The following is a 19754-nucleotide window of genomic DNA, read 5'->3' as shown; positions in this document are numbered from 1 at the left end:
ATCTCCCCCAATGTCTACAGCTGGCTGAAAACTGAAAATCAATATAATGTGAATTACTAGCATCTTCTTATGTAACAATGAGGCCTTTAGGTTCCAAGACCTGAAAACTGTTATCTCTGGTAACATATATACCTGCAGTTATGTCCCTGACCAGATGTATGAAATAAATAGAGGAGGCACAAAAGTTAAGGGAAAAAGTTAAGTGAAAAACTCAAGATGAGTATGTCAGGTACAGATTTTCCATTGGTTAAAAAGACTCATCAAATTTGGTTGTGCTCCCCTTTAGGCACAACTCTAGTGTTGGTGTTGTCTTTGTTTAGGGTGGGTACTGTCTTGTAGGCATCCTCAAACCACATCAAATGGTGTATGGGTAGTGTATGCATGGAAGTTTACATGTAAAATAGGATATTATGCAAGGAGCCAATGAATTTCACTTTTCTTATTCATATTGGTGCTTCTTAAAGGGGTTTTCCCGCAAATTCCACGGATAGGGCCTAACTTGCTGGTCGGGACCCATTGATGAGAGCCCCACAGATCAAGAAAACAGTGCTTGGCAATTTCTGTCAGCTCCATTGAGATGTATGGAGAAGAATGGTAATGCACAGTAGTCTGCTCCATTATTTTCATGGAGTATAGAGAAGTCAGACTTAGGTATGTAGGACCCCATCAAACCCCTTGTTTTCTTGATCTGTGGGGTCTCATCACTGAGACCCCAATCGATCAGCAGTTTAGGCCCTATCTTGTGGTTAGGGCCTAACTTAAATTCATGGGAAAACCCCTTTAAAAAGTCCACTTTATCAAAATACTTCTTCTGTGCACCAACTTCCATTCTTACAGATGTATTGAATGCCATTAAGTATTGCTCCTTTGAATGTTTTTGTTGTTTCACCTATTAACAAGGCTATTACTATTTTACATCTTATAAATGAAAATGCTCGCAAGAATGTGAAAAAAAGAAGAACCTTTCCAGCACTCCAGGAATGTTGTAAAAAAGGGAAAAAACTGTTATTTGAACATTAAAATTGATGTACATCCAAGTGAAAAAATGAGGTAGACTGGCTGGCACACAATAATTGAAAAAAACTAGGAGAGTAATACATGTATAAGAAATTAATTTTAAAATATACATAAGATCCGTTCTTTGATTAAAACCCTTTGGAAACCTAATATCCAAATCTTTGGAAACCTAGTATCCAAACTCCGGATCCAAAAGGATCCCTGTTCCTGAGTTTCTGAACCCAGTCCCTGTCCCAGTGACTGTATTACTCTCCTAGTGTTTTTCAATTAATGAGTGCCATGTATAGGGATTTAGATTCAGGTTTGTACAGGTATGTTTTTGAGACATTCATTAAATGTAACACATCATTGATTGTGCTCAGGTTTAGTATGTACTTAAAGCCTTGAACCAGAATGTAGGGGTTAGACCATGAGCAGAGCAGAATGTAATTGCTTCATACGCTTAGGTCCGCCTACATTTGGATGTACATCAATTTTAATGTTTAAATAAAAGTTTTTTCCAATTTTTACAACATTCCTTGAGTGCTGGAAATGTTCTTCTTTTTTCACAATCTTGCGATCATCTGGACCATTACCAGTGCGTTTTTTTTCCAGCACGGTGACCGCCTCCTCTCCTTTTGTGCACTGCATCCATGGACATGAAGCTACAGAATTATTGAAGTGCGGTGAGCTGACTATTTTCTTTTTCCGCGGTTTGTCCGAATCCGTCGGGTTGTCCGATGCCCCCCCCCCCCCCCCCCGATTTCTGTTGCATGCAAGCCGGTCGCGTGCACCAAAACCCGGGGCAATTCGGCTCAAAAAGGAAATATCATGGTCCGCGGACCCTTAGTAAATGAGCCCCAGTATGTCAACTTATGTTTCAGTTCTTCATCACCAATTTCCCCATGCAGTGATACTGGCTGTTATTTGTTGATCAAACCACCAATAGCAGAGTGCTTTGTCCTGTCTCATAAATGGGCAACAGGAATACAAGGGGCCCCAATTCAATTGATTGGTTTAACAACCCCACATTTTGAATGTTATTCCATGCCCTGTGAATAGGGACTGTATTGGAATAGTCTGATATCTCATTTATTATTGTATACATATTACACAACCACAGTCTTTTCTAAAAGAGAACTCTTGGATATGGAAAATTCAATATTAAATTTAGTGCTCAGTAACTTGCTACTTTTATGGGCAGAAAAATATAGATTTCATTTTTAATCTTTGAAATGTGTAATTCCAATCTTGTTTACTTCTGCAATAAAAATTGGAATTTGAGGGAAGGCAGTATTCATAACCAGATATATACAATCGTGAATGATTAGCTATGTTATCCTGCCAAGAAATGTAAAACGGGGCAATCAACTTCAATTACCGTAACAAATACATTGATTTAACCGATGTGGTCTTTTACAAACATTGTAAATATCAGATCTGATAACAGTGACATATTTTAAGCTACCCATTCTACATAAATGCAGTGTTGAACCAGGTGACATTTGTTTCATGATTATAGCTAAAGCTTGGTAAGCAGCAATTTAGTAACCAGCCAATTAGCAGGGAATAATGCTAGCAATGGTTGGTAACCGCGGGTGATAACCCTTGATAAATGCTTCCCAATGTTCCTGTCATTTGTTACTGTCTGCTTTGGCTCGAAGTGTAAAAGGGAAAATAACTTGAATAGAAAAAAACAATTTGCTATAGAAGCCGTGCATGAAGGTCTAAAATGTCTTTAATTAAGACGGTTTATACCAGCTTAAAGTTATAAACAAAGAGAAGAATGGTTTAATAAAATTCTATTTGCCTGTTGGTGTATGCACTCAAAGGAACATGGTTGTTAATCCCTGAAAATAGATATTCGCCTACAGAATATATTAAAGGTGCTGTCATATTTCCTATTAAAATAAGAACTTTCAGGTGGAGCAGTGAGACCTATGCCCCTCTGTGAATCAAATTAAGAAGTCCTTTTACATTTACCATTAGATGGTAACATTCTAATACTAATTTTACCCTTCAGCTCCAGGGTAGAATTGGCTCCTCCTGGTGAAATCACCTGCAATCAGCAGTCAAGCTTAATAACTAAATAACTATAATTGGTTATTATTATACCACAAATAAATTACATAAGTCATCTCATAGCAGGTACAAATCTGTAAACTGGTACATTGATCTTTTCAGAAAGCCATAGCCTTGCCATTGTATACACTGGATTGAATCATTCATCCCAATAATCTACTGTGAGTGGGTATTGCGGACATCAAAGTGAATCTCCGGTTAAGGAAGATATGTCCTTAGTGCAGTATTCCAAACAATTACATTTTTGTAGAAGAGAGGTTGGAATCACCAATACTGACCTCTACAGAATATTACAAAGGCTTCATAAAAAGAAAGCTAAATAAATCATTTCAATAGTGGTAGCTGAACGCAACCAGTAGTTTGTGTCAGTGTTTAGGCAGTATTTGGAGCTCAATGTTCAAAAAGATGAACATTTAACACTCTATATTATATAATAACACACAGTTTTACAGATGATTTGACAAATAATGACCTATTAATTGGGTAGGTCTTTAATAGTTTATTGGGGAGGGGCTCCACAGTTGCTGCTAAACTACAGGGGCCTAGACGCCAGCAGAAGAGTACAGTATGAGCCGGAAGACCACACTGCTGGTGCAGCTCCCATAGCAATAAATGGAGAACTCTGTGCTCCCAGCTCCAGTGTTCGTATAGCAGCGCACTGGCATAGCTCCAGATAGTTGATTAGTGGTGGCTGTAGAACCCCAAGATTCAGCTAATGATGGCATATCTATGTACAGGATAGGGTGTTACTAGGCAAACAGTAGAGAAAACCTGTAAACTGTAAATGTGAATATGGAAACATGAAGATTTTTTTTGTACAAAAGATTTTAATTTTTTTAAGTTGCTAAAGCATAAAACTATACAGATTTGGCATCTCTGTGATTGCATTGACCCAAAAAATAAAAAGAGAAGCTGTCATTTAGAGTGCACAGTAAATGCGGCAAATTGGTCAATTCTCAGTACACGCATGGTTTATTAAATAAAATCACTAGGAAATACAATTTGTAACATAGAAAACAAGCCATCTTACAAGTTGTACTTAGAACAATAAAAAAGGGATTTTCGAAAGTAGGGAGTGAAAAATGGAGAGTAAAAAAAATTAAAAAGGGTTGTGTTCTTAAGGGGCTAGAATGACTGCTGTTTGTAAAGAGAAAGGATGCCTAATTACCTAATGTAATCTATAAATCTTAACTAGAATTACACTATAAAGTATATTTGTGTAGTTTGAACTACAGTGAAATATACACATATATGTTATATACATGACAACCATATTTTTTAATAATCTAAGGTTTATGAGTATGAAGTGTAGAATTAAAAACAGGAGAAAAGTTCATATAAAATTTTTGTCCTTATTTTCTGTCGAAAATATAACTAGGTTTCTGGCAAATTTTTGACTGTGACTCATCTACTGCCTGGATAGTGCCAGTCTAATTATATTAACCTGCAGTACTTGTAGTTTATATCTCAATGGTGAGCTCTCCTAAGGTAACTTAATATTATTGTCAAATCTTAATATCCCTAGAAGAGTAGTGGAAGCCAGGAAATGTTGTTGAACAAAAGTGAAGGACCTTGAAGGTTTGCATTAAAGCTCTTGGCGTAGTTTCTTCCTAGTTTCTGCTGCAAAGCTATTTCATGCAGTTAAAAGTATAGTATATATTTAGAGATTATCACCACAGATTATAAGCCTGTCAAATATGCAAACAGTAATAAAGCAAGGTAACACAAGAACACAGTAATTATTATAATACCAGCTTTGGTCACATCCACAAGAACCTTCTTTTTAGAAATCCATTGACAAGGACCTAAGTAGTTAGTATGAAACCTCGGTAGCATAAAAGCAAATTAATGCACAGAAATCACTTCTAAGAGCTGTTACTATAAAACCATAGTTTAAAGCGCGGTTCTAATTACCTATATTTTCACATAGTTTTATGTTTCTATTTATATTAGTGAAAGATTATAGACTTGTCAATGTATTTCATGTACGCAGGAGGTCACCCTGCATTTATAACTGAGGAAAACAACATCCCTCTCATACACTCAACCTCAAAGACATTTCCTTCACCCTCTTTTGTTGGCAAGTACACACCTGCTGCTTTGATCTTACACTGACAGATGGCCCTTATTTCCTATTAAGTCACAATTTAGTGATTCATTTTAATATGCTATGGACTGCGGAAAGCCCCGGACCAGATGTCTATTTATTCTCCAATGGACAAGTATTTATAAGGAAAAGTTAAGACGACACATGCTCTCTTGAATTGAGTTCTACTTTCTGTTCAGTATAAATCAGAATCTTTGTCAACAACAATTAAAATGTAAGTTGGGTTCTTGTAAACAACATAGAATGAAACAAATCAGATTTCACTTGTACTGTCAGAGACTGACACTGGGTGGTTAATATTATTTTGTGGGATAATCTCCACGGAGCACATTCGGCACTATTACATAGTTGATTTTAATTAAAAGTCAGGGTACCTTTCCAGTTTTGTTAGGAAGATGTCCTGGGTCTGATTAGCTGTAGCTTGCACTGAGAAGTTAATTTGACATACAACATATTTTTCTTGAGGTAAGTGTCGCAGGAAGCTGTTTGTAATAGCTGTCTTTCCTGTGCCTGTGGGGCCCACAAAAAGTAATGGCTTGTCTTGAAGCAGCAATGTCTCCAGGAAGTACATCTGCATAGCAGTCCCAGGCGTGCTCACTATAATGTCATTAAGCTGCAAGAAAAACGGAGAACAGGTCCCGACAATGTAAATAGGATGTTTTATTAATCAATCTTTTCCTGCAAATAAACTTCTTTTAGATAAACAGGCAAAGATCCTTCCTCATTTAGAAGATATTACTTTGCATTGTACACTTGACACTAGTCGAGAATTGTAAAGCTAATTATTAATCCTGGACAAGATGTTTTGGTTGGATCTCCCAAAAAAATGTCATTGGAACAGAGTGAATAAAAGAATCATGTTTTCCACGTTTAAACTCTTACAGAAAAGGCCCATTTGTCTTGAAGAACAAAAGAATGTAAACTGTATCTACATATACCTTATATACTGGAGTATAAGCCTAGTTTTTCAGCACAAAAAAATGTGCTGAAAACCCAAACTCGGCTTATACTCGAGTAAAAATATATAGGTTTTACCAGGTTTTTGTGGTAAAATTAGGGGCCTCGGCTTATACTTGGGTCGGCTTATACTCGAGTATATACGGTACACAATTTGTATATTATGTATCCATTAAATTTGTTTTAAAACTCAGTAAAATATAAATGATCTACACTGAATTTAAAATATGTATTATTATTGTTTATAACTGTTTCCGTCAGTTACCATAAAATAACATGCAGAGCCCCTTTTATAATCCTTTCCAACACAGATGACTGTGCTCTTTTTTATGGTATTAATAAGTGAAATATGACCATAGGGAACCTCTTATTCATGCAATGACAACCCTGGGGCTCTTTTTTATGGTATTAATAAGTGAAATATGACAATAGGGAACCTCTCATTCATGCAATGACAACTCTGGGGACCTTCAGAAGGTTGAGAGATGTTATGGTTAATCAAACACACACAGATTCCCAGAAGTCGGTGGCAAAATGGGAGCTACTGTGGTTTCAGACTCATCTAGGACATATAAGAGTCGTATCTATAGGGCTACTTTGGGTGTGTAATAGCTATAGCCCCGGAACTCTCAGTGGCTATGGTGATGCCCCCAGTAGTCCCTGCAGTTAATATGCATATAATAAAAGTTTGGGTTTTGAGACAAAGGATGCCATAGATGTATAAAAACAAGTACTTGATCATGCTGCCCACTTTTCCACTTGATCTATTGCTGTAAGTAGATTCCAGATGGTAAATCTCCTTTAAGTTGTATGATAGGGATCTAACTGAAGAATCCAATAATCCGCCCATCTATCATGAGATGTTGTAGAAGTGTCTATGGTAGATTTAAACTATAATCTGTGTCTTCTAGTGAAAATTATAATACATTTGCTGGGACAATGAGTTCCTGAGCCATCCCCCTTTTATCTCTGCACTATTATATTTTTTTGCATAGACGCCAGTAAGCAGAAGACCAAAAAATTTTGCTCACACAATCAGGACAGAAGATCCAGGGATGAATTAGGAAACAGAAAAAAAAATTAGACAGAATAATATGTAGCCCAGTAAATCGGGAGTCATTAGGTGTCAAACTCTGCCTTCTTTAACCCCTTAAGGACGCAGCCTGTTTGCAGGTTAAGGCTCGCAACTTTTTTTTAAAATGTGACCAGTGTCTCTTCCTGTGGTAATAACTTTTGAACACTGTTACTTATCAAAGCGATTCTGAGATTGTTTTTTCCCCACATGTTGTACTTTATTTTAGTGGTAAATTTTGGCTGATAAGTTTTGCGTTTATTTACAAAAAAAAAGAAAAAAATGATGAATTTTTAGAAAAATTTGCCATTTTCGAAATTCAAAATCACCGCGTTTTCAGGCAGATAGATTTACCACCTAAATAACTTGCAGAATAACATTTCCCATTTGTCTACTTTACATTTTCATAATTTTTGAAATGTTTGGATAATTTATTTTGACGTCACGCGGCCTACAAATCGAATAGCGATTTTCCGTATTTTCGGAATTGACTATTTTGGGGATAAATACTGTTTGAAATCAAATTTTACATATTTAGCAACAAAACCCCCTATATAACCAACCCATTTTCAAATCTGCACCCCTCAAACTATCAGAAACAGAATTTACAAAGATTGTTAACCCCTTGAGATCTTCTTAGTAATTGAATCAAAATGGCGGTGAAATTTAGAATGGTCAAATTTTGTCGGTTATACGTTCATTTAGCCCTAAAATTTACACATTTCCAAAAGATAAAAAGAGAAAACTCACCATAAAATTTGTTCTACAATTTCTCCTGAGTGCAGCGACCCCCCACACGTGGCCGTTACTTGTGTTATGGGGGCAGAGCAAGGCGCAGAAGGGAAGGAGCACCCTGCAGCTGCCAGGATTTTAGTTTTCTGGTTGCCCCCTTATGAAGGCTATAAAATTTTCGCTTTTCCGTTATTTGGGTCTTGTGACGGCATTTTTTTTGCGGGACGAGATGCTTTTTCCAGTGTTGCCATTTTGGGGTTGGTATCACCTATTGTTGAAAATTTTCGAACTTTTTTTGAGGTCATGAGTAGAAAAGCATCAATTCTGTACTCGATTTTTTACTTTTTTTTTTTTCGTGTACACCGTATAGCCTAATAATCCTGTTATCTTTATTCTATGGGTCGATACGATTACGGGGATACCAGACATGAATATTTTTTCTTATGTTTTACTAAATTTACCAAATAAAACCCTAATGTGGGGAAAAATCTATCATTTTTGCATCGCTGTCTTCCAAGTGGCATAACATTGTTAGGTTTTTGGCTACAGAGCTGGTCGATGGCTTGTTTTTTGCGGGACATGTTGTTCTTTGCAACAATATCATTCTGGAGTACATATGTTTTGTTGATCACTTTTTATTGCATTTTTAGTGGGATATAATAGGTAAAAATCATAATTTTTGGCGGCTTTTTAACGTTTTTTTTTTACGGCGTTCATCATATGGGTTCAATAGTTATTTAGTTTTATTCTATGGATTGTTACGGACGCGGTGATACTATATATGTGGGGTTTGTGTTATGATTTAGACTTTTTTGAGCGTTATATGTCTCTTTATATGTTTTGGGGCTTATGGGCATTTTTAGTGATTTATAAAGTAATTTTTTATTGAAAAACATTTTTTTTTACTTTTTTTTACATGATCCACCATGGGATATGAACAAGCAATCATCTGTTCTTGATAATACTAATGTATTGCAGGGTATTATCAGTGCCAGCCTATGCAGATGCATAGGCTGACACTTTGCCTTTAAGATGACGTCACAGACGCCATCTTAAAGGTAAACCCTCCAGGCTTCTCTGGGGTCCCGATCGGACCCCAGAGGTGCCAAAACAGCGATCGCCCCCCCACGAAAACGGTGCGGGGGGGCCGATCGTGGGGTAAAGACCCCCAGAAGGCATGTTAAATGCCGCGGTCGCGTTGACCGCGGCATTTAACGGGTTAAACACCCGCGATCGGAGCCCACTCCGACCGCGGGTGTTAGCCGGGGATGTCAACGGTAGATTACCGTTGAAATCCCGCGGCTAACGATGCCGGTTCGGCTGCTATACAGCGCTGAACCGGCATCGTCTCTGCGCAGTAGCTGTACTGCGCTGAGCGCTATTCGCGGGACTCGGCGCAGTACAGCTACGGCGCAGAGCGCTAAGGGGTTAAAAGAAAACCTGAGATAAATATGCAGGGCTTAATCACTATTAACATGTAAATACATTATCTGTTTAAAAGGCACTATGATAAAAGTGTGGACAGAAATCAAAGGCTTTTGCTATTCTGGCAACAAACCAATAAAAACCATTGATTTAACCCAGAGTGGGAAAAAAGCTAAATGTTTACCTCAGACCATCAGACCGGACAATTAGGTATTTAAAAAATCTGTTTAGGTTTAGGTACTGAACACAAACCTGAACCCCTACCAGCAGCATTTAAATTTTTCCATCAGCCTGCACACTGACACTTACATCCCGGCCGGGTCATGTGCCGCCATCTTGAGGAGGGTCTTTGCTTCCTAATGAGGTTAATAGGTAGTGACGATCCTTTCCAAAATGGCGGTTCCCAGAGCTACAGGCATGCCAGTGCTGGCGTGTGTGGCCGCATCAATTTAACAGGTTAACATAACAACAAGGGGGTGCAGTTCAGGTCCGCTCATTGTGGGCCATTTGCAATATGGGTGATGGAGAATCATGAGAATCATGTATGGCCTGGCCAAGAAAATGATTGAATTCAACTGCAAGTCATTCGAACTAACAGGTGACATTACTAGAAACTATGGGATGGATTAATGAAGGCTAATACCGGTGTACAAGCCTTGAAAATGTAGCAATTCCTGCCACAAGACTAGAAGTTTAGATTCCTCCCTCCATATCCATGCCAAGTGGATGGGAGGGGCACTGATTGGGTGCCCCGCACCAGTGAATGAGTTGTAGCCTTAGCCAGTTCCTTAGGCAGGTTATAGAATAATTCTGAACTGAGCACGTTTGCACACACATAGGGAAAGATAGAGCATGTCACACATGTGTGGGACTGTACACCCACAGGGCAGCCATTTCTATCTAAAAACTAAAGAGTTTTAGACCATTTGCACATTTAAGACTATTCGGACTGTTCTCATTTTGCAGTATGAATTATAAGATGGAATTTTTCTTTCAGATCTTTCAAAAATGTTTCTATGTCTGGTGTCCCATCAATATATGTGTGTTTTGGAGCAATTAGACAATTAACATTGTTGATTTTCTAAATGAATTTGGTTTAATAGGAGGATGCTCAACTTTAAAGACATAAAAGAAAGAAGCTAACCATCTGTCATAAGCTTGTAGACACCCTCATAAATTCATCATTACAAGCCAATGGGGCACATTTACTAAGGGTCCACAGCCGCAAATCCATCGGGTTTTTCCCGAATATTTCCGCTTTGCGCTGTATTTCACGGGATTGTGGCGCACGTGATCGATTTTTGGCGCAATCGCGCCGACTTTCGCGTGACAGAAATTGGGGGGCGTGGCCACCGGACAACCCGAAGGATTCGGAAAAACCGCAGAATTTAAAAAGCCATTTGTGTCGCAAGATCAAGCACTCACATACACCAGAAAAAAGCAGGTGAACTTCGGCGGACCTCGGCGCAGCAGCGACACCTGGTGAATATCGGTGCACGGACCTTAGTGAATCCCAGCAGAACCCGAATCAGCGTCGGAAAACCCACCGCTGGATCGCGACTGGACCGGGTAAGTAAATGTGCCCCAATGTCTTGAAAGTGAAGTAATAAATTTTCTGAGCTCAAAATCTTTCTTAAACTGTGTGTTTGATGTTACCAAGACAGTGTAAAATATCCTAATTAACCCATAAAATAAAAGATTTTTTTTTTCCAGGTCATGACTGAAATGGCAAAAGTTCAGGCTCTGTTGGTAATTAGATATATTATAGATAGATCGATAGACAGATAGCTAGATAGCTAGATAGATAGATAGATAGATAGATAGATAGATAGATAGATAGATAGATAGATAGATAGATAGAACTCCATGGTTCAAATTTCAAAATAAAAGGTGAAAGGTGAACAAGTGGCGATGTTTCGGTGTGTGACACCTTCATTAAGCTTGGGCTACAGCTAATATATACTGTATATATATATATATATATATATATATATACACATATATACAGTATATATTAGCTGTAGCTCCCAGCGTTGCCCGGGATAGTAAATAACTGCCCTTAGCTATAACAAAGTAGAATACAAAATAAGAAGACGCTATAAATAATAGAGTTTTAAGAGTTCTACATTGATTGTATACAAGCTACATATAATTAATATAGGTGAGTTTTGTATGTAATATAATGAACTAAGGGGTACCTGAATATCATTTGTCTAGTTGGGGGCTCTCCAATATAATTATGTCAAGTTCTCTATATCATTTAATTAATTCAAGACTGTATCTTGCTCTATCTCATAATTGATTTGGGGGAGCTACTGTATGTTCCTCAATTTATTAAGGGGTGCAGAGGTGCTTTAAAAATTATTACTTATGTATATGTTTTAATGAATTATAAAAAAAACTATATATTTATTTAGTTGATACAGTATTTTTATTAAGGGGACATATTCATATGCAGAGGTTAGGGTATGTATACTAATATATTTCGAGGGCATAGTGTTTCACAGCATGGATAGTTGTGTTAGATATTTATGGTAACTGAGGTATATTTGATAGATAGTTGGGTTACATGTGTTTAGCTGTGTTGTGAGAGGGATCTTTTTATTTAGAAGCACAGTTTTTATCACGGGGTTATTATACTGTAAGTATAATATTAGAGGCACAGTGTTGAGATTGTCTACCAAAACTGAAATCATAGGGATAGTAAATCCTGCAGGGATGTCATGACCATGAAAATAATTAATTGAAATAACTAATTAACTAGCAAGTCCAGATGCTTGAATAGAGCTGCTCTTCTTTTATTGAAGTAATTGTAGAACAATGGGTTAAAATGCACAGAAACAGCTCTCAAAGACATTTGTTTCTTTCTATTAAAGTTCTTCTACTTGTAACAGGTGCTTCATATCCCTTAACTCCTTACCACCAAAGCCACTTTTCACCTTCCTGACACAGCTCTTTTTGTCAAATCAGACATGTATCACTACAAGTGGTTATAACTTCAGAACGCTTTAGCATATCCAGTTGATTTTGAAATTGTCTTTTCGTGACACTTTTTACTTCATGTTAGTTGAAAAATTTAGGTGGCATGTTTTGCATTTATTTATGAGAAAATCAGATATTTGGTGAAAATTTGGAAAAATTAGCAATTTTTGAGATTCAAAATGTTCTACCTTTTCCACACATAGTCATAACAGCAAAATACTTAATAACTAACATTCACCTCATTTCTACTTTCTGTGTATCAGGTATTTTATCCATCCTCTAATTTTTTTCCAATGTTATGGGCCTTTGAACTTTAGGTGCGATTTCTCACATTTTCATAAAAAGCGCAGACCCATGTTTTATTAGGGACCTGCTCAGGTTTACTGCATATTGTATATGCTCTAAAAAATATGAACGTAACCTTCAAACATGTTCTGGAAAATAGGAGATCATCAATGATGATTTACAGTATGTAGAGGCTGACTCAATTTACCTGATACATAGCATTTCCCTATTAACATGATGCAGCCACGACTCGGGAAACTGGCTTCAGGGCAGATACTTTATTTGCCTACAGCTAAAGTTGTTGTTATTCTTTAGCAAACATGACATAAAATCTTCTCTTATTGGATACCAAACTCTAATCTAAAAAAAGACCTCATTTCTGCAGAAAATTTTGGAAACTAAGAGGAAGGAGACTGAAAATCGCCTCTGGCAAGACACTCAAATTGAGGTTATATTGACAGAAATAATTTTAAAGTTTAAACATCACTGTATAAGTAGACATAAATCTATTGGAAACTTCACTTACTTGACAAACTCATAAATTCTCATTACCTTATACATGTATATATTTGCTTATGAGAGTTGCTGATAATGTAGCACAGTCCATGGCTAGAGATGAATTAATAGAAAGATCAATAGAACCAGTGGGAACCGAAAGTATTCAAACCCCTTTAAATTTTTCACACTTTGTTTCATGACAGTCAGTTGATTAGATCAACAAAGTGGATTTTTTGCTCATTAATGTACACTCAGCGCTCCAACCTAGAAATTGTCATTATTTAGAACCTTTGCTCAGTATTGAGTAGAAGAGCCTTTTGAGCAAGTGCATCCAGGAGTCTTCTTGCGAATGATGTAACAAGTTTTTTACATCTGGATTTTGGTATTCTCGGCCATTCTTCCTTGCAGATCCTCTCCAGTTCCCTCAGGTTGGATGGCGAATGTTGGTGGAAGCCATTTTCATGTCTCTCCAGAGATGCTCAATTGGGTTTAGGTCAAGGCGCTGGCTGGGCCAGTCAAGAATGGTCACAAAGTGGTTCTGAAGCTACTGCTCTGGTATTTTCGCTGTGTGCTTTGGGTCTTGTTGGGAGGTGAACATTTGACCCAATCTGATGTCTAGAGCACTCTGGAAGAGTTTTTTTTATCGAGGATATCTCTGTACTTGGCCGCATTCATCTTTCCTTTAGTGGCAACCAGTCATCCTGTCCGAGCAGTGTTTAAACGTCCCCATTACATGATGCTGCTACCACTGCTGCGATTTTAGTTTCTCTAAAAGGTCTATCTGTACAGTAAGAATGGTGGGTTCAGCAGGATGACCTACAAAGATAATGCAGTTCTCTCAACACCTCACTTTTCCCACAGTTCAAAACAGCCAATGAAGTGTCACTTTTTAATAGCACTGAGAGCCGCATCTCTTAAGTTGCCTGGGACTGCAGGAAGATTCGGTGGATTTGGTCCAGTTTGGTGAACTCTATCCTGGGGTGATGGCCTGAGTGCCCACACAAAAGGCTCCGAGTGCCACCTCTGGCACCCGTGCCATAGGTTCGCCATCACTGTTATATAGCAACCCCGCCGATTTCTGGGCCCATCTACAAAGTTGCTTCTCCCTTGTATAAAAAATACAAACAACTATCAGAACATATCTCTGCACCTGCATGTTTCTCATGGTATTCAATGGATTCCTAAACAGCATTTTTATCCTGTGTCCCAACAGAGGATAAAAGAGGCATGAGATCAGAAAATGTTTACTTGTCCACTGTAGTCCATGGGGGCCATTTTTAAAGACTTGTCCATCAGTTTTCTGGTGTACAAGCCCTAAAATAATCACAATGCCTTGATATCCCCGTGCCGGGGAGTGTCGATCCGTCGCCATGACAACCTCGGGTCTTCCGAAGAGATACTGTAGTATGGCAGTATATGATAGGATCGACCAGACAACCTAGGGTTAAAGTACCCTTGGGCGTCTGAAAAAAGTCAAAATAAAAAAAAAAATAAAAAAAATAATATACCTAAAAATTCAAATCGCCCCCCTTTCCCTAGAACTGAAATAAAAATAAGAAAAAACAGTAGAAATCATAAACACATTAGGAAAATGTCCGTTCTACAAAAATATAATATTAGTTTTTCACTGCGTTTAACCCCGTAATAGAAAATAGCGCCCAAAGTAGAAAATGGCACTTTTTTGCCATTTTGAAAAATATAAAAAAATTCAATAAAAAGTGATCAAAAGCTTGTGCAGTCTTTAAAATGATAGCAAATAAAACATCATCAAATGTTGCAAAAAATGACACCACCCACAGCTCTGTAAACCAAAGTATGAAAACATTATTAGCGCCGGAAGATGGCAAAATTAAAAAAATAAATTTGTGCAGGAGGTTTACATTTTTTGTAAATGTATGAAAACATTATAAAAACGATATGAATTTGGTATCCCTACCGCCATACAGTGAGGAACACTACCGCCTTACAGTGAGGAACACTACCCCCATACAGTGAGAAACACTACTGCCATACAGTGAGGAACACTAACGCCATGCAGTGAGGAACACTACCCCCATACAGTGAGGAACACTACCCCCATACAGTGAGGAACACTGCCTCCATACAGTGAGGAACACTACCCCCATACAGTGAAGAACACTGCCTCCATTCAGTGAGGAACACTACCGCCATACAGTGAGGAACATTACCCCCATACAGTGAGAAACACTGCTGCCATACAGTGAGGAACACTACCGCCACACAGTGAGGAACACTACCGCCATACAGTGAGGAACACTTCCTCCATACAGTGAGGAACACTACCGCCATACAGTGAGGAACACTACCACTACACAGTGAGGAACACTACCGCCATACAGTGAGGAACACTACCACTACACAGTGAGGAACACTACCCCCATACAGTGAGGAACACTACCCTCATACAGTGAGAAGCACTACTGCCATACAGTGAGAAACACTACCGCCACACAGTGAGGAACACTACCGCCATACAGTGAGGAACACTACCCCCATACAGTGAGAAACACTACTGTCATACAGTGAGGAACACTACCCCCATACAGTGATACAATAATATTTATGCAGGTTTCAACATCCCAATAACTTACCTGAGATCGTGTTGAACGCTCGATGTCTTCTGTATGCGCGATGTCTTCTGTATGCGCGATCTGTCGGTACGGCCACTGCGCATGCGCGACTATGACGATACGCTGCTTCGGCATTCTATCCTACAAAAACACTATCCAACTGCGCATGCGCGAAGACATCGCGATCACGTGACTCATATTCTCGCGATACTATGAATAACACGATCCTATTGGTCCAACCCCTCTTTAAATGTGATCTGTGACCGGGAAGACGCCACCCCCAGACGAAGGCTCAATAGGAGCCGAAACGCGCGTCAGGGCAGCAGTCATCCCCGGACACCCTGCACATCTACCCATCCATATGGTAAGGACTGGTACCTATATGTCCTACATGGCGAGACTTATACTAGGCATGAGCTTTGCTATTCCATTACTAATGTGCATGTATCCATGCCATTAATATACCTGCATCTTTTGCATACCAGCCCATTTAAATTGTCTAACCTTCTGTGCAACGTGCTGTGTCCGGGTATGACTGTTTTCTTTCTCTGCTGTATGGTCACCCTGTAACTTTGTAACCCTGTCATATAACTCTTTTTAACAAAATGTCTAATTTTGGCTATGTGTTTTTACCATATATACAATAAAATTTTGTTTCTTTTACCAATCTTTGAATTCTTTCTTGGGAAACACTATTTACACTGTTTACATTTTTTGTAAATGTATGAAAACATTATAAAAACTATATGAATTTGGTATCCCTACCGCCATACAGTTAGGAACACTACCGCCTTACAGTGAGGAGCACTACCCCCATACAGTGAGAAAAACTACTGCCATACAGTGAGGAACACTAACGCCATGCAGTGAGGAACACTACCCCCATACAGTGAGGAACACTACGCCCATACAGTGAGGAACACTACCCCCATACAGTGAGGAACACTGCCTCCATACAGTGAGGAACGCTACCGTCATACAGTGAGGAACACTACCCCCATACAGTGAGGAACACTACCCCCATACAGTGAGAAACACTGCTGCCATACAGTGAGGAACATTACCGCCATAAAGTGAGGAACACTACCCCCATACAGTGAGGAACACTTCCTCCATACATTGAGGAACACTACCGCCATACAGTGAGGAACACTACCACTAAACAGTGAGGAACGCTACCGCCATACAGTGAGGAACACTACCACTACACAGTGAGGAACACTACCCTCATACAGTGAGAAGCACTACTGCCATACAGTGAGAAACACAACCACCACACAGTGAGGAACACTACCGCCATACAGTGAGGAACACTACCCCTATACAGTGAGAAACACTACTGTCATACAGTGAGGAACACTACCCCCATACAGTGAGGAACACTACCGTCATACAGTGAGGAACACTACCGCAATACAGTGAGGAACACTACCTCCGTACAGTGAGGAACACTACCGCCATACAGTGAGGAACACTACCTCCATACAGTAAGGAACACTACTGCCATACAGTGAGGAAAACTACCTCCATACAGTGAGGAACACTACCCCCATAGAGTGAAGAACACTACCCCCATACAGAGAGGAGCACAACCACCATACAATGAGGAACACTACCCCCATACAGTCAGGAATACTACCCCCATACAGTGAGGAACACTAGCTCCATACAGTGAGGAACACTACCCCCATACAGTGAGGAACACTACCCCCATACAGTGAGGAACACTACCCCATACAGTGAGGAATACTACTCCCATACAGTGACGAACACTGCCACCATACAGTGAGGAACACTACCGCCATACAGTAAGGAATACTACCGCCATACTATAAGGAACACTACCGCCATACAGTGAGGAACACTACCCCCATACAGTGAGGAACACTTCCTCCATACATTGAGGAACACTACCGCCATACAGTGAGGAACACTACCCCCATACAGTGAGGAACACTTCCTCCATACATTGAGAAACACTACCGCCATACAGTGAGGAACACTACCTCTAAACAGTGAGGAACACTACCCCCATACAGTGAGAAACACTACTGCCATACAGTGAGTAACACTACCGCCATTCAGTGAGGAACACTACCCCCATACAGTGAGAAACACTACTGCCATACAGTGAGGAACACTACCCCCATACAGTGAGGAACACTACCGTCATACAGTGAGGAACACTACCCCATACAGTGAGGAACACTACCGACCATACAGTGAGGAACACTACCTCCATACAGTGAGGAACACTACCGTCATACAGTGAGGAACACTACCCCATACAGTGAGGAACACTACCAACCATACAGTGAGGAACACTACCGCCATACAGTGAGGAATACTACCCCCATACAGTGAGGAACACTACTGCCATACAGTGAGGAACACTACCATCATGTTCCTTTTTCTCTCCTAACACGTTGTGCTCGCCATTTTGCTTAAAAAGGGGGTAAAAAAAATAAAAAAATAAATAAATTCGAAATTCGTTCCCACGAATCACTGTAAACTTCGGATTTTTGACGAATCAAAGTTTTCCTGAAATTCTAAACGAAATTAGAATCGTTAGAATCGATTCGCCCATCTCTAATCATAAGCATACCAAATTGATTTAAGTTTTATTGCTTTTTAATACATTTAAAAATTATAACCCTCATTATGAAAAACAAATCTTTGTTTTGCCATCTTGTGACAGCAATATCTTTTTCATACTTTGGTATATGATGCTGTGTGAGGTTTCATTTTTGAAATGTTGCAAAATAGTGGCGTTCCAGACATTTGGGTATTATTTTCCATTATGGGGCTCAACACTGGGGTCACCATTATGATAGTTTGAAAGATTGGGACTCTTGGGTTGTGACAATTTCTAACAGGTTTGCGATTTTATTTGTTTTTTTATTTTTAGATCAGTTCTAGGGTAAGGGGGGATTTGAACTTTTAGGTTTTTCAAAATTATTTTTTTTTTTAATTTAAAAAAAATGTTTTTACTATTTATCAGACTCCCAAGGATACATTAACCCTAGGTTGTCTGATTGATCCTACTATATACTGCAATACTACTGTATTGCAATATATAGAGAAAATGCTCTATATACACTCTGTTTACAATCCTTAATCCTGGTGGTAGATGTCCTTTAGGGGAAGGACATGTGACATAACACTTCTTCACTGTGCTGTTAAAGGTGCATGAAGAGGGCTCACGAGCTGAGCCCTCTTCATACATACCAGGTATTTTTGGAATAATAGCTAAGATTATTACCTCCCTTGAGGTCATCTCTATGTCGGTGGCACACTGTTATAGACCAGTATTAAAATCCTCATATACTACAATACAGTAACTTTGTAGTGTATGGTATGAGCAGTCCTAAGGGGTAATAAAAACCAGTAAAATATATATTTTTTTAAATTAATAAAACCTAAAAGTTAAATCAATCACCTTTCCCCAGAGATTATAAAAAGTGAAAATACAAATAAAATCCTAAACATGTTTGTTATCCCTGCATCCCAAAAATCCTAGATCTATCAAACAATAAGAACAGTAAATCCTGTAACCAGGGGCGTCACTAGGTCTAAATATCTGGGGCTCATGCCTTGGATCTTTTGGCTGGTGTCCCAGGTCTCCCTGGGTCAGCAGGACACTTGTCCCGCTGCCCAAGCATCCTCCCATCTCTCATCACGATCCGTGTCCTCTGGACATAGATCATGATGAGAAGCTGCACAGTGCACACTGCTTCCTCTGCACGACCTGTGATGAGGTTACGATCACATGACATGCAGGGGAAACAGTTCACAGAGCTGGTGAGAGGGAGAACATAGGGAGATCTGTATGGGCACATTACAGGGGGGCTGTGTGTCGGGACATTACAGGGCGATCTGTGTGGGGACATTACAGGAGGACACTAGAAGGGGGCTGTGTTTGGGGACATTACTGAGGGACATTACAGGAGGGCTGTGTGTTGGGACATTACTCGGGGGCATTACAGGAGGGCTGTGTGTGGGGACATTACTGAGGGACATTACAGGA

General features: G+C 39.2%; 1 protein-coding gene across 3 annotated transcripts in view; it reads right to left on the bottom strand.

Annotated features, from left to right (window-relative positions):
* LOC140126705 (dynein axonemal heavy chain 3-like) overlaps positions 1-19754 on the bottom strand; it is an 883215-nt gene that overhangs the window by 378935 nt on the left and 484526 nt on the right. For all 3 annotated transcript variants that reach the window (XM_072146467.1, XM_072146468.1, XM_072146466.1), the window contains exon 42: positions 5560-5798. In XM_072146467.1, coding sequence (XP_072002568.1) covers positions 5560-5798 — 239 coding nt within the window. The remainder of the gene's footprint in view (positions 1-5559; positions 5799-19754) is intronic.

Source organism: Engystomops pustulosus, chromosome 4, assembly GCF_040894005.1.
Source record: "Engystomops pustulosus chromosome 4, aEngPut4.maternal, whole genome shotgun sequence".
Taxonomy (NCBI): domain Eukaryota; kingdom Metazoa; phylum Chordata; class Amphibia; order Anura; family Leptodactylidae; genus Engystomops; species Engystomops pustulosus.
Note: the sequence above shows the minus strand (reverse complement) of the source record. Positions and strands in the feature narration are given on the sequence as shown.